General features: G+C 44.2%; 1 protein-coding gene across 16 annotated transcripts in view; it reads right to left on the reverse strand.

Annotated features, from left to right (window-relative positions):
- Window positions 1-3685: 3685 nt before the first annotated feature.
- The window catches only part of PRRC2B (proline rich coiled-coil 2B), a 48035-nt gene continuing 35877 nt past the window's right edge, over window positions 3686-15843 (reverse strand). For 4 of the 16 annotated variants that reach the window (XM_082327469.1, XM_082327460.1, XM_082327468.1 and 1 more), the window contains exons 20-32: window positions 15590-15672; window positions 14689-14880; window positions 14355-14549; window positions 13836-13922; window positions 12761-12865; window positions 11956-12148; window positions 10589-10686; window positions 9799-9926; window positions 8451-8691; window positions 6798-6974; window positions 6027-6118; window positions 5313-5433; window positions 3686-4860 (exon numbers count right to left, since the gene is read on the reverse strand). In XM_082327469.1, the coding sequence (XP_082183595.1) occupies window positions 4720-4860; window positions 5313-5433; window positions 6027-6118; window positions 6798-6974; window positions 8451-8691; window positions 9799-9926; window positions 10589-10686; window positions 11956-12148; window positions 12761-12865; window positions 13836-13922; window positions 14355-14549; window positions 14689-14880; window positions 15590-15672 (1853 nt within the window). In that variant the 3' untranslated portion in view covers window positions 3686-4719. The other 12 variants (XM_082327472.1, XM_082327466.1, XM_082327470.1 and 9 more) reach the window with 12 other exon arrangements.

Below are 15843 nucleotides of genomic sequence, written 5' to 3' on the forward strand. Positions count from 1 at the left end.
GGAATTTGAGAAAAGCATAATCTGCTTTATTTTTTTTTAATTTTTTTTATTTAAATAAGGAGAATTCTTTCATATGGAAAGAGCTAATACAATCACATATTTGAAAGGAGAAACAATAGGTACTGAAACAAGGAAAAAGGGCAATAAAGAGTGTGCCGCAACTGGCCTGGTGATTCCGTGATTCGAGTTCCGGTCCAAGTAAATGTTTCCAAAAAATATAAACAGGTTGCACGTTACACAATTATCCATCGTCTGCCCTTTCAAATATCTGGTCTACATGAAAAGACAAAGAGAGGAAAGGCCAAAAAAAATTTACTATACAGGTCATGAGGTTAAAAGCTTTAAGGAGTACAATATCCCCTTGAGAAACAACAAATGCAATTTATACAGAACCAGAGGAAGGATTTCCAGCTAAGGACAACGCCTCGAGACATGCTAAAGGGTGAGCGCCTCACTGCTGCTGCTGTGATTCCCAGGGGAACGGTCAGGGTTGTGGCTGCAGACATCTTGAGGAGCCAGGACGAGCCCTTCAACCCAAGGGCGTGTCTATGGCCACTAGGAAAATCTGGTGGTCTTTGTTTTAATCCAAACAATCAAAAAAAAAAAAAAAAAAAAAAGTAGTTGGACTGCTGCTGTCTCTTCACAGCCAGCAGTTCCACTGCTTCAGCAAAATGCACCTTTTCTGTGGATGGGCCACAACTAAGTATCCCGATGCCTGCTGTAAATTAATTCTTATTCATAAATGCATCTTTCTTACAGGTAAAGTGGGCTGCTGTATGTCAAAAATAACCTGCACTACAAGGAATTAACCTGTGCTTAACCAGTCAGAAGCAAAACAGAAGGTTAACAAAACGCAACGGAACAAGTCCTTGGCATGCAGTGGTGCTCGCTTGAAAGTGAATATAAGTAACCTGCCAAAAGGTGAGACGTAGCAAAAATGCTAGGCTCATTTTTTAATATATATCTATAAATACACAGGAACCACAGGGCAGCTTGTAGCTTTGCAGCATTCTTGCAAGGAAACTGTTAAATGGAGTGCCTCTGCATGAACACAAACACGTATGGAGTCCAATGGGCTGCAAACACATTCAGAGTTCCTGACCACTGTACAGCTCCCGCCTGGCAGAGCCAGGAGCAAATTATGGAAGATCAACAATAATACCTGTTTCACGGGTGACTGTGCTGCTTCCACTTGTCATTTACAAATATACTGGAGCGCCTTTTTTCTTTTTCTTTTTTCTTTCCTAACCTCAATTTTTTTTTTTTTTAATTAAGAGCTAAAAGCAGGCTGAACTGGAGAGGAAAGCAGCACTGAATGCAGCTGCTAGGCCATGAATCACTGCATATAAAAGAACTGTTTACGCATGTGCTTCAGACCTTCAGCTGAACAAAAAGCAGCAAAGTCAGCCTCTGAATATTTCTGCTTCACCCATTGTTGCTGGAAATATGGATTCCACCTCTCCCTCCCACTGCACCTTTCCTAGCAGAAGGAGCCTGCAATTTGGTAGCTGATTTCCAGTCAAAGCAAAAGCAACTTGCAAAATAAATCGTTAGGGCCCAACACTTCAGCAGTGGAGACGGCAAGCAGAATTATCCCCCTATAAGCCGTATCCACGTTCTAGACGTCTCCATTCTCCTCTTCCCCAAGCTGAATTTCTATCAGCGTATCAGCACCCTTGGCATTTCTGCACCTTGAGGATCAGAGACTTTCCTTTTGACTCAAGAGCACCACAAACTACACTAACCTTGTATTAGCTTTAAACAAACAAACAAAAATATATACCAGAGAAGAAGGATATTGCACCTTAGAAATTTGGGCTCTAAAACTGCTTTCCATCACACAAAACTCCATTAAGTGAAAGAGAGTCTTGCCAACTGCAGCTGACAGTCACGCAAAGGTGAGGAATGGAATGAAGCTCACATGCATTTCTTGGCCTTTCCTGCACAGAATAATTCAGACATAATATATAAATAGAGCAGTGAAACAATTACTTTTTCACCTAGACCTACAACATCAAATACGTATAAATAAATTCTAGTGTTTTATTCTGTTGGGGGAAGGAATGGAGGGGTTAAAAGAGAAAGAAGGGTGACCTTTTTCAACAGGAAGTATTGTAGTTCTGATGGCATTTACACCAGAGGGACTGCAATAACTTGTATCTAGCAATAACCCAGTTTCTCCAACACATTTGACCATTTTAAAGTCACATAGGTGGGAGGAAAGAGGTTAGTGTCTTTGTAAAGCTTAAGTAGTGTGTCTAGGGTAGGAAAGAGATGAGAAGAGGGGGGCTCGGATAAGTCTCTTTAGCCATTACAGTTAGATTCTGGGCTGATATTAGCTAGGGCCAGCTGGGCAGAAGAAAAAAAGAAAAAAACAGACAATTCTGTTGTTCATGATATTCCCAGGAAGAAAACAGAAAGGGGGGTGGGATCACTTACTGGTGGAGCAATCTTTGGAAAATGTTGGGAGCAGGGCTAGCAGATGAGGATGCAGGTCTGGGAAGTGTCTGAAGGCCGGGGAAGTATTTGTCACTAAATCTCAAACCCTGTACTTTAAGGAGGATGCTAGAGAGATGCTGGCACACTCTGCTCTGAAGTTAAAAATCCATAAAACATGAGGGAAAAAAAAAAAAGAGCTTTTATTTTTCTTAAAGTACCATCCTATCCCTTTCCCTTCGGGTTCTCTGCCACGGTCAATGGGGACACCTGTGGAGAGGGAACATTACTATCTCTAAGTTAGTTTAGGTTTCTAAGCTCTTTAAAGCTACTGTATAAAATTCTTATTTATACCTAGCTTAAAACTTCAAATGCATCCCTAGAAAGTTATGAAGGATCTTTCCCAGAAAGGAGGGGAAAAAAAGCAAATGAAGAAACAAGAACACCTTTCAGATCCCTTCCCAAATACATTCTTTGTTCAAAATATCTTCTTTGGAACCACCAACAAATGACTTGCTGCCACCTAGCAGAGGCAGACGGCACAGCCAGTTAGCAAGCTATCATCTCCTGCAAAAATAAGTTTTCTTTCCCTCACTCCAGAGTGACCAGCCTACTTTACATTTTGAAAGAGCTAAACAGCACAAACCAAGTTAGCTGAAAGTAGTTGAGTTTACTTAAGACTACTGTCAGCTGAAGGACTCCAAGCACTTTCAGGAACTTGTGAGTCCGTCCTAAAATCTATACACACGCGCGCACACACACACACACCAAACAACCAAAGAAATAAAAACCCAACTCCCTCCCACTGGGACCTTCCTTTCATAGATCATCAAGTATCGGTAAGATGTATTGGAAATATTGGTAAGTGTAAGGTGATGACGCTGTATATGCACTACATGCAGCTGCATCAGAAGTAAAGAACCCTTTGCTGTCCATCTGGGGAAGGAGAGTAAAAGGATGATTCCGAACTGCCTCTGTAACCATGCGCTTCCAACACAAAAAAGGAGGTTCCAAGTGTGCTAAAATGGCTGCCTTGCAGAGGGGCTCCCTTACCGATGCGTTTCTATGCAAATTTTACAAAAGGCCATGAGTTAGAGGAACAGAAAGCAAGACCTAGGGAAAAGGGAGAAGAGCAAAGCTTAGGAGAGCAGCCCCAAGGGATGAACACAATACAGAACAAGTCTCTGGAGACATGAAGAATTAGAGCGGCCAAGGTAGGGAGCGTAAGAGAGCATCACAACTACAAAAAGTAGTCCATACAGACCCGTTGGCTCTAGCCAACTCTTCTGACCCATGTGCGGTGAGGAGATTTTTCTTAACAGATTTTACATTTCATAAATCTATGATTTGCATTTTGTTGTATGTTTGGCAGTCATTAAAAAAATCCCAAACACACAAAAAAACCCCCTAGATCCAGATGAGCTTGCAACAGAAATTTGGTGGGGCTTTTTTTCCTTAAAATGAAAATGCCACATTTTGCTGTGCACAAGGCACCCCAAAGCTACAATTAAAGTGGTGCAAGTTTAAAGATTAATGCACTGATCTACTATATACCTCTAGTACACATTTACTTCTAACGCAAGCACTGCTTCTAGCTTAAAATAAAAATACTGAAAAATTAATGAATGCCATAACTGTCCTGTTTTTTTAATCAAATAATCTGAAAGGCTAAATCATCTGGGGAAAATATACCCAAACAAATTCAATTTAGTAGAGTCATGATTCTCAACATAGCACAGAACCGTATATAAAATTAAGCAGAGTTTTGTCAGAACACAATTTTAGCTGAAGGGAATTCTTTTCTGGAAAGAATGAGGAAAGCAGAAAAAAGGGGAGGGGGAAATGAGAAACATATAAAAGTTCTGCTATAAACAAAGATATAGCTTTCTTGTAAAAACCTCAGCTGCCTTTAAAATGAAAAACCTCAAACTAACCCCTCTCCCCCAGTTGCCACTCTGCTGAGACAGAAGTAGGGAAGGAGAAGGATGGGCTTTGCCAAGTGAGCGATCACAGCTACCTGTGGATGGGGCGGGGGGGGGGAGGGGGAATAAAATAAAAAATGGCTCGAGCCACTCAAAAGTCACATGGTTGGTTTGTTTTAAAGCAAGCAGGTCAATGTCATATCCACTGTTTCAAACTGCTTTGTTGGGAGAGGGGCTTGGATGATGTCACTGTAGTCAGTCAATGTGGGGCAGGGAGAGATTTTTCAGGAGATCCAGTGGGGTCCAGTCTAAGCTGCAGTGCCTCTCAGGCAGCAGGACCAGCTGGGCATCGGAGGTGCTCCTAGGCCTTGCTTTCCTCCACTTTGACTGCCTGAGGTTTGATCGCCCCTGTGCGCACTGGCTTCATCTGGTTTGTGGAGGCTGTTTCTTGCAGCTTTACTGCTCCCAGGTTGGCTTTACTTTCATCCACCCGCTGCTTTGCCTTTTGACATACAAAAACAAAAGCATTAGCTAGCACAGAGACCTCTAGGCAGATACAAAAAACAAACCGTGACCATCATTCATGCAAGACATCAAATTTGCTCCAAAAATCACATATTTCTTCTGTTCTGTCACACTTCGCTGTCCTAAAACACCTTACAGGCAAGAATCTCTAAGTGTCTTACATGTCTGGCAATGCAAATAACCCATAAAAACTCAGCAACAAACACCACAGACACTGTAAAACAAGTAATCCTCTAATCTCTCCTGACTTTCGAATCACACAGCATTACTCTTGGACTCAGTAGAACACCTGCCCACCCACTCTCCCTGCAGGGAAAATAACAGCTCCCAAAGGACACAGGTCTTTCTGCCACTCCAAGTCCAAGGCACAAGCGTGACAGTATAGAAGAGCAGATACTGTTGGTCAGACAAAGTCCTGATGTACACTACCTGTTGTACATAGTGTCCTTGCACAGAGCCCATACTAACTGCTGGTCCAGACGGCTTCCCGCTTGGGCTGGCAGAGCTAGGCCTGGAAATCGAAGAGTCGACAATATTCATGGAGTAAATTCTACAATGGAATGAGAACCTTATTCATGTGTGAAAGCAAAAAAAGACAGCAGAAAGCAGCAGTAGACAGGGCACGAGTCTGTGCTGTGCAGATCAGTGAGGTCCCCAGCCCAAAAGACAACACATGGATTGGTTAGGAGAAAAAAAAAAAAAAAAATACAGTAACTGCGTGTCCCAAAAGGCTCAGTGGCCTGAAGGTTTGGTATGTCTAGACATCAGCACCTCTCATCTTGAGAGGACCATGCTGGAAGGTAAAACGTTTATTCGACGATCCTCAAATTTTCCACCTGAACAAGGAACACACAAAAGCACACACCAATTCCAATTTCTCTTTCAGACACAGTAAACAAATAACTTTATGCACTTCCCACAAGCACAAAGGGCCAAGTCAGATACACACTGGCCCACACCCGAAAACAGAAGCCACGATTGTGGATTTTGATACAAGTATTTGGACTACAGTAAGCACATTCTACACATGAAAATGCAAGTGAATCCTGTACAGGGATGCTGCATGCACCATGTCACTGCAAATGGGGAACGCTACTTCTTCCCCATTCTGACTACAGAGGCTAAGTTCTGTAAACATTTTACCTGTACGTATGTGGTGATGGTACAGACCCTCCGGAGGACATATTCTGTTTACCATCGGAGAAATGAAACCCTTTCATTTCCATTTGGGAGGACTGCAGAGGAAAATGAGTGAGAGAGAGTATCATCTTTGCATTCACAAATCACTCATTACTTCATATAAACACTTAAGTCAAATCTTTGCCCTTCTACCCATTGTGCCCATTAACAGAAGAAACATTTTTCAGGTGAAGAAAGTGAGGCTTGTGAGTGAAATAATCTGCTTGTATTAAACCAACAAGCCAGCAGCACAAGCAAACACAGAACCTGGAAGTTAACTGCTGTGCTCTCTCTCCCCTATAATAGACAAACTTATGATACGAATCCATCAAACCAGACATGACATTAATATACCTACTCAAATGGACAAGCTTCACAACAGTGTGAAATATCTGGGCAGTATTCCAACTGTGTCTGGAGCTCACCACCCCTCAAGCACTCTGGGGAAACCTGTGTAAACATGTAATAAAACTGGAGACTCCAAACTGGATCAAGGCAGGATGTGGCTCCCTGGAAACAGAATGATGACCAGCAGCAAAACCTGAAAAACCGCTGGCCTGTGCTTTGGAGATGAGGGGAAAAGGGCTCCTTCAATTTAACACCAATCCTTGGCTTTGATATTTAAGGATCCCAAACAAGCCAGTCTCCCCTTTGACAAGCAAGATCAAGGAGCGAAACTTCAATGCAGGAGGGGTTAATGAATGCCAAGACGAGCACGCAGGAGTTAATCCTTACCTCCCTGCTGGTAGCAAGAACAGAAGGCTGGGATCCAGGAGGGAGGATTCTTCGGGGAGCTCCTACAGGCAGGTTTTGCCCCTGAGGGAGCTGGATGGACTGTGGTAGAATCAGGGGCTGCTGGCCAGAGCCGTAGCGGGGCAGAGGAAGCTGGGAGCCAGGCACAGGCATTGTTAGCTGTGTGATAAGGACACGTAGTTACTTGATGGTGGTAACAGCCTGGTGTTTGACACGCTGTCTCCTAATACCCTGAAAGCACAGCATTGCTAAAAGGAATCTCACAAACAGTGCAGTCTGGCACAGAATAAATGCAAATCAATGGAACAGAGGGACTTACACATTGAAATGCATTTTCTGCTAGTGTTGCCAACACCCTATCAGCTGGGCTTTTAACATGGCATCGATTTAACATAACTGCACTCAGACACAGGGCTTTCCTCCTCACCTAGAACCTTCATCCAGTTCTTCAGTCTTCCTCATGGCCACAGCATGAGTGTGTTTTCTCTTAATATGATGGCAATGTCAGACAGCTCAGTGTCAAGCGTTTTGTTTGCAGCTTTGATGCCAAACCAGAAAGTCTGCTACGCTTTCATGCCAAAGCATTTTGGGAACTGGACCTCTAGAGAAAGCGATGGTGACCTCGGCTCTATGTTCTGCAGTGAGCTTCAAACTGATGATGGTAATAATTAAGAGTAATTTTTTAAAAATGCAGCTCGGGACTCAAGAGCCTCCTGTTCCATGTAATTCATCTGGCAGTTCTCACAATTGCTGGATTTGGGAGGTTCCATGACAACACTTTGTAATAAATAAATACATAAATAAATCTAAGGCTGGCAAAAGAGACCAAGTTACTGCTTATGATGGATAAAGCATTTCTTCAAATATTTAGTTTGCCAGTATTCTCTATATTTTCCTCAGCTAAGTTACTTTCAGGATTAACTCTTTATGTCAGTCACAACATAAAAATCCCTCTTTAAACAAAAAATAAACCTTAACATGTTGCACAAAATTAATCTAAGATGAGTTTAATAAAAGTATCAAACTTCTCCAGTGAATCAGAACACGTGTCCACAAATACAGCTATGCTGCCAGTAGGATTCAATGTCTTTAACTGAACCATGCTTTAGAAAAGCTTTTTCGTACAATTAAATTCTTGTTAAGATGCCGCCAAACAGATCAGCAGAGGTTGTAAATAAGACCTGGATAACAAATGAATTGAGAAGAGATGAGCTTTTAATATAAGGTCCTAGTTACCCTGGTAGCAGAGTTAAATCTGGAGACGACTGGGATTTGGCTCTCGGAAGAGGTACTTTTAGGACAATTATTGCATCACGGCCTCCTATGCATGAAGCACTGCAAGGTTTGACCTGCATGAAACGTCTATATTGAGGGTGAGGACTTCCAAGTTACAAAACGACATCTCAGCAGGGATAGACAAGTAATTAGCAAGAATCTCATTAAATAAGTTGCTGCACATTTGAAACAGTGGTTCACAGAACAGAGTCTCTTGGGGAAATCTTTTGCCTCTTTACAAAGAGCTCAGTTCACACAAACACATGACTCAGCACAAATACTAGCTTCAAACCAGTCTCAGAAACAAGTGGCTGTGAAAAAGCCTGCACGAGGGAGTGGCTTGCAAGCCCTGCTCCTAACCTGTGTAAGCTGAGAGTCCATCATCTGGGAAGCTCCCATACCAGCCGCCTGGTTTATCTGGCCTTCATAAACCAGCGTCTGGCTTCCATTCATGGGCTGATAGGGGGACCCAGACTGGGTTTTCACCACCTCCAAGGGCTGCATGCCTGGGAAGGCGGAATACGGAGGCTTCAGAGCAGTGCCTCCTGTCAGGACCATGGTGCTGGGTTGAGACAGACTGGGGTGCATATACACTTGAGACCTGGAGAAAAAAAAAACATGCTCAAGTCATTACACAGAAAACCTTTGGAGACTACAGACACACCTCCCCGCCAAACCATATCTGGCCTGCAAAGAGCAAGCAGTTCTTAAGACTCTACTAAACTGACAGCTTAGAAATAAGCTGTGATGCCACTTTCCATTTTAGTTACAGAGGTTTCTACTTCCACTTTTAAACCCTTACAACCATGTCCTTCTGTTGCAGGAATATTCAACAGAATGACATTGTGTCCTATCCAAAGTTTATGCATCAATATCCTGCACAATAAGCTCTGGATTAGTAGTAAGGGAGGATTCAGGTTACCAGAAGTCTGCAGCAGTTTTGCAAAGCAGGAAAGAATCAGAAGTTATAGATTCAAACAGCTCTAGCAAAATAAGGGTTTTTTTAAACCTCAGTGTCTAGGTTTTTGAGGCCTTGAAGGACTATTCCGATCGTTCACTCTCATCTCATGCAGGAAAGGGGGTACAGAGTATGATTCCCACAGCCAGACCAACTCTGAAGTGGATGTCTCATTCCTTCAATTCTAGTAAGCAGTTCCTGTAGCCAAGTACTGCTGCTGCTACACTTGCATTTGATTTCCTAATTTGCATCTTACAATTTTTTCTCCAAAGCGCAGGCATTTGTTCTGTTCTTGTCTTGTAGTTTGTATCGAATAGAGACAGTTATTTAATTTCGCTACACAGGTACTCAGCTCTGATCAAGCTCAAGCTGTCTCTTTGTCTTCTCCCCAGTAGTAAGCCAAATAGACTAAGCTGTAAGCTCTGGCTTTCTCACTAATAAGTCTGCTTGCCAGCCCACAAACCTCCTCTTTCTACATGAAGATTTGCCTCACCATCTGAGAGGGTAGGCAGAGCAACTGAATATAATTTTCCAAGGATGGTCTTTGCCATTAACTTACAAAAAAAAAAAGAACACGCTAGAGACCCTTATGTGCCCTGATATCCTTGCTCTCCACCCCGGCAACATTACTAGAGGAAGGAAGCAGGATGCCAACAAAGGGGGAAGAGAAGAAGAATGTGATCAATGTGCATGGCCATCAGGAACATAAGAGTTCAGACCACAAGGAAATGAAAAACTGGAAGCAGTTACCTGAAGGGCTGTATGGAGCTGTACATCTCCTGGGACTGGGAAACAGGCAGACCACCCCTCAGCCCAAGCTGAGCTTGGGCCTGTAAGGATGTGTGGAGGGAAATGGGAATCTGTTGAGCAGCAGCAGCCTGCAGAAGAAATTAAGATGACTGAGAGGTACAAGAGGAGCCAGAAACTCTCCCAGGCTGTTAAAAATCCATCAGTTTCCTCCGTGAGTCAATCTGCCATGACAATTACCTACACTGCAGCTCTACCCAGCCCCTGCGTCATTCCACAGAACAGCAGCACACTGGCAGGGGAAGATACTGCATAGGCACCCGAGAGGGAAGACTGATGCCTGCAAGAGGCATTTGATGGACGCATGAGGGGACCAATGTGCTCCACATACAGAACAGGCACTGACAATCCCAGCTCTCACTTGCCTGCACTCTTACCTTGAAGGGAACTCTCACCAACCCTATCAACACCCTATTTACTAAGGCTAGTGAAACTGCTCATCAGTATTGGCTGTGGAATTTACTGAAAGTCACTTTACCTCACACAGACACCTCAGCATCTGCTTCAGTTAAACCCAGTCCAAAGGCACTGGTACAAAATGGGAAAACACCCTCAATTCCCTCCCTTCTATTTGACACCCACTGGGAAGCAGCATTCAAGGAACCTAAAGGGAGCCACATCTAAGCCTCTTTGGGCTATCAGAGAGATAAAGGACTCCTCATTTCTTAAATGCGCCCTGATGACTTCTTGAGAAACCTTGAGAAACCACTAGCTAGTTGTATTTCTCCCTTACCTGTTGGTAGCTTTGCTGCTGAGGTATTGTCTGAGGGACCAGGCGGGGCTGACTTGCAAACACATGGCCATCCAGATACAGGGGTGGAATATGGTTACCTAAACATCAGAGAAGGCAGGCTGTAAATTCAAGATACAGGGGAGACACAGGCACAGTACACTGCAGAGACCTGCAGACAAGACTATTTCCTACATCTCAGCAACCAGCTCAGAAGTCAACACAAACACAGTACCCATTCAGAAGAGCCTGTAAAGCTCCTAAGTCCACATACCAAAGCCAGCAGGCCACTTGCTGTAGCAGGCTTTGTGAGAATTAATCATACTTTTCTCTAAGAGGCTAAATGTAAACCCAGGTTTCCCACCTCCACAAAAAAGTCAGAGACACTAACAGGTCAGGAATTGGTGAGCTGCACTCCAAACTGTTCCTAAATGCCAGAAACCTGCTCTGCAATCATCTCATCTTTGCAGCTAGGAGGGACAGAAAGAGCAAACATGGTGCTCGAGACCATCACTCAAGAGATCTAAAAGCTATATTCACCCCAAGGGTGGCACTAATTAGAAAGCACTGTGCCACTCCTGTGGTTCTGTGCAGATCTGAACCATGGGATTTATGAGCAAAATTAGAGTGGGTGGGGAAGGAAATCACCTGCCTTGGAACAATCTGTTTTCCAAGTGGAAGCTAGTAACAGAGTCACTACAGTGGCCCACTCACTGTCAGTTCTGCCCAGCGTATTCCACTCCATTCTTGAGTGAGAAGGATCGTGCATGCATGAGAGGTCCTTTGGGATCCAGCAGCCAGAGAATCCAAGTACATTTCCTTTTTCCAGCTGCTCTCCCTAACTATACACGCTACCTAACATGGCTGACCTTAAGCTTTCCCTCTGTAACTCAAGGACAGCAACACCTTCTCATCTCCCAGAGTTTTGCAAACTGTAAGCAAGCTGTTATTACGTACAAAGAGCAGAAGATGCTCAGAGCCTGTGACTTAAACAGCAAAATCAACAGAGGAATGGTTGATATTGTATTGGGGCTGCTGAAGTCTCTCAGCCATGGGTTTCTTCACTTCCCTTCTATTCAACTGAGCACACAGTGAAGGGTAAGCAGGATCTATTGAGACATCACAGAGACTTGCCACTACATAGGGGAAGTCGTCCTTGTACGAAGTTTATACCACACTCAGGTAATGTTCTCCAAAGTGGGGAGATGGTCCCTCTTTCTGTCTTGCCTGAACTGTTGTCAAGAATCTGTTAAATACCAGCCAGCCAGTTACTTTACATGGAAGCTCTTCTCACCATGCTCTCGTCTACTAGAATCCGAGGATGATTCCTACCAGACAATGCAAATACTGCTGCCGCAGTTTGTGGGTACCTGGAATAGATGCAGAAGGTGCTACGGACGCCACAGGCATAGGAGGCATAGAAACTCCACCAAAAGAGCTGTAGCTGACACCGTTGGAAGCTCCAACACTGGAAGGAGGCTGGATGCCTGAACCTGCGCCTCCTGGGGAGTTCTGTTCTGGTAAACTAGGAGAGTTTTCCCAAGCTTTACGAGCAGACTCCATCTATGGAAATGAAGGACAATAACTACAGACAGTTCAAATGGGGAGGACAATACTGAAGCCTAGAGTTGCTCATCTATGACCTATTAGTTCAAATTCAATCTAGTCTAGTCATAGCAGAAAGCTAGTGGGTCTCAGGTCAAGGGGTTTCACACCAGTTCCCACTGGGCAAGCATCCTTCACAAACACTCAGTCCCCCTTGGTATTTGCTGAGCTTTTTGGGTTTGGGGCAATGGTGTTTTTTGTTTTGGTTTAATTTGGGGTTTGTTCTTGTTTGTATGTTTGCGTTTTGGGGTTTTTTGTTTGTTTGTTTGTTTTTTCCTTCTTTAAACCATCAGGCACCTAGGATCCCTGACCAGCCATCTTACCCAGATACTTAAACAGTAGGAAAGCTCTGTTGCACTTGTTCTAAAATCCAGGAGGACTTCAGCATCCAGGACTGCTGAAGCACACACCCTGCCACCCATCCTGAAGAGCATATATGCACAACTTTTCCAGAAGCTAATTAGCAGTACCTAACAAAACGCTCTAGGAAAGATCTCTCCATCCTTACTACTCTGGCCACGGAGACATGGCATCCATGCCTAGGACAAACACACATGCCAGCTTGCTTACCTTAAGAGTAAGGTCTGCAGTGGGGAAGGACATTGGGTTCAGGCCAATGCACCGCTGGAGGTGATGATCTCTTCGCAGAATGGGAATGGACTGCGTTAACCCTGCCTGAGGGGAGATTCGTAAATGGTGAATACTTTTATAAACTCTGATGAGAATGTCATAAGCTACCGAGGCTCACAGAGCCTCAGCTGGCAGCTCTAGTAACTACACCTCAAAGGATTCAATCCTCAGTGGTACTGCAGGAGTTAAGTACCACATTCAACCGTAATCCATTCTGCTGTTGGAATAAATGAAGTTTCGGTGATGTGCAGTGACACCCTCTATGTCGAGTTACACCAGCTTCCACTTAAGCATCAATTTGACCCAGTAACTTCAATTTGCAGAGGAGTTCCCCCTCCTGTCCCATATTTGGAACCTACCTACATTTCAGACAAAACCTGTTTCTGCAAGAGCACTTCTGAAAAGAAACACCCTTTAAGACAAACCTCCAAAATCAAACGGCCTACAAACTTGAAGACATTTCAAAAGCAGCTTTGTGAGTTTCTCACATTGCTGTCCACAGCTGAGCTACAAGCTGAGCGTCCGGTGTGCTCACTCTTTCACATATAATAATGAAATACCCAGATGGCTGGAGTAAGCTAGGAAACCTCCAACAGGACCTGGCTAACGTTACAGTTCTCTGCCTTGCTGTGGCAGATGAGACCTTCTGAGGAAGGTGGCAGTCCGGGCCTAAAAATGCCACTATCTGCATCATGTCCATTACCACCACTCTTTTGTTTCTCACAGGAGAATGGTGATCTCAGATCTGCAATACCTCTTGCTTTACACAGGTCACTGAATGATAATGGAGTTGCTCCCTATGTCACTTCTGAGCTAGTGATGCCCATTTTATCAAGGTACCTTGAGGGCACAGATTTCCATTATGGATTTTAGTCATGTGTGCTGCCTAAGCATTAAGCGTGAAGTCAACTGCAAAAAAATATGCTTGGTCTCTTTGGAAGCATCTGAGGTTTAACTAAGGAGCATCTCCAATGAATCAATGCCAAAAGAAAAAAAAAAAACAAACCAAACTTACATTACTGGCCAAGGCATCCTGCAATTTGGTGACAGGGTTAGCTGCAGTGCCAGAGGCAGAACCAGGTGGCAAGCTGAAGTCAGAGTCCTGAAAAATCAAAATACACAAAATTCAAATCCAGGTCCAAGGGCCACCCATCTGCTTCTCATGGTGAATGACTTTAGCCTGAATCATGACACTAGAAATTAAAGATTGTCCTCCAGTAAGCCTTGCTGGAAGAGAACAAAAAAGACACTTCTCAGCACTCAGCAGCAGGCAACCCCCAGAGGCACACAAAGGCTTAGATGGCCATAATCTTGTCCCTCACCTCTGTTACCACCCCAGCTGGTCCCTGGGACAATCCAAGAGGATATTACGTGTTTGCCAAGACATCTTGAGTACCTGGTTTGTGTCAGTAATGAAATCTAAGGCACATCTACAGCTGGAAGCTTCCTCTAAATAATCCTTCTGCCTCAAATCACCTTTCATATCTCAACAAGCTCAAATCACCAAGAAGATAAAATTAAATTCAATCCTCACTTTAGGATTTACTCCAAATTCAATGGGTGGCACAGGAAGTACAGAATCCACGTGAATTTCCACCCCGTTAACAGGGGGAATATTCCCTTCCAGCCGTTCCGTTCCCTCCGAACCCTTTCTGTTTTTCAGGGAGCGTTCGTTGCCGATTGGTCCAGGCTTGTGTTCCTTGTTCTGTCCTGAGCCTTGATCTGAATCCTTAACAGGAAAGCAGAGAGGCTGAGACACAAAGACTGAATAACCCAATCTCAAGCCTTAAAAATGCTATCAAGAACAACACAACCACTTCACAAGGTCTCTCACTATGTGCTCTGGCTTGGCTGCAAATCCAGATTACCTTTTTATCAGATTGCTTCTGCACTTGCTCCTTCTGGCAGTCAGGCTTTGGATCCACCAGGCCAGCCCCATTCATCTCCTCTGGTTTGAGGGTGCCATATGGAGAACTGCGCTGAGAGGAGGTAGCGGAGGATTCCCGAGACTCCGCGCTCAAGTCAATGCCACTATCCCCCTGGCTGCTTTTAAAACCCTGCTATGCAAAGCACGAAATGCGTTAAAAGCCCCGGACTCCGACCCAGCTCCACAAAGGAAGAAAAAAATCCCAGAAAACAGCAAGACCGTGTCCCGTTTTCAAATCACATTCTTGGTTAACTGCAAAGGAGTTGGGCCTGACCTGCAGCATCCCTTGACTGCTGCTTCAGCTCTACACAACCCTGAGACAGGTTAACCGATGCACCGACTGGACCATGGCTTTAGAATAAGGAAAAAGTGTCCCACATAGCAACTAGGCTGAGATTGCCAAACTCATTTCACTTGTGACCCAAACCAGATTTGAACTCTGGTCTCCAGAGTTGAAGCATTCAGGAACCTCCTCCTCCGCCCTCCCTGCATTAAGGCTACAGCTACACACTGCTCGCAGGCATGAGGCACACAAACATGACCTATGGGATTCCACCATCCTCGACCACACTCTGCGTCCAGTTAGGAGCATAACCCTGGAATAGCTCTACCAGACAGTTACTCCAGATTTATACCCACATGTAACACCAAGTAGCGTTTGGCCCTCTAGGTCAAGATCTGAGCAGCATCAAGCTCAAAATTAGAACTGCAAAGAGACAGTTTAAAATTGCACAAGCAGAGCTGAGAGTCGCTAAGCACAGATGGAGCAATGAGAAGCATAAGCCGCCTATGTTAATATTTTATACACACAATACCTGAATGGCACATTAGGTGCCACTTACCTCAGCGGTGCTAGATTCAGTACCATTAAAGGTATTTACAGGCTTGCTCCAGGAATCACTGCCAGGAGACTGAACAGAAAGAGCTGGAAGAGAACAGAGGGCAGGGTTCAGCTGCTTGAAACACAACTGTGAGCACACCTTGTACACCGTGCATGTTACACTATTAACTTTCAATTTCTAGCCATGAGGTAGGACTTTTTCACCATCTCAGAAAGCTAGTGCTGCCCATTCAGCTGAGACATGACAGAGGACAG

Source organism: Platalea leucorodia, assembly GCF_965183815.1.
Source record: "Platalea leucorodia genome assembly, chromosome: 15".
Lineage (NCBI taxonomy): Eukaryota > Metazoa > Chordata > Aves > Pelecaniformes > Threskiornithidae > Platalea > Platalea leucorodia.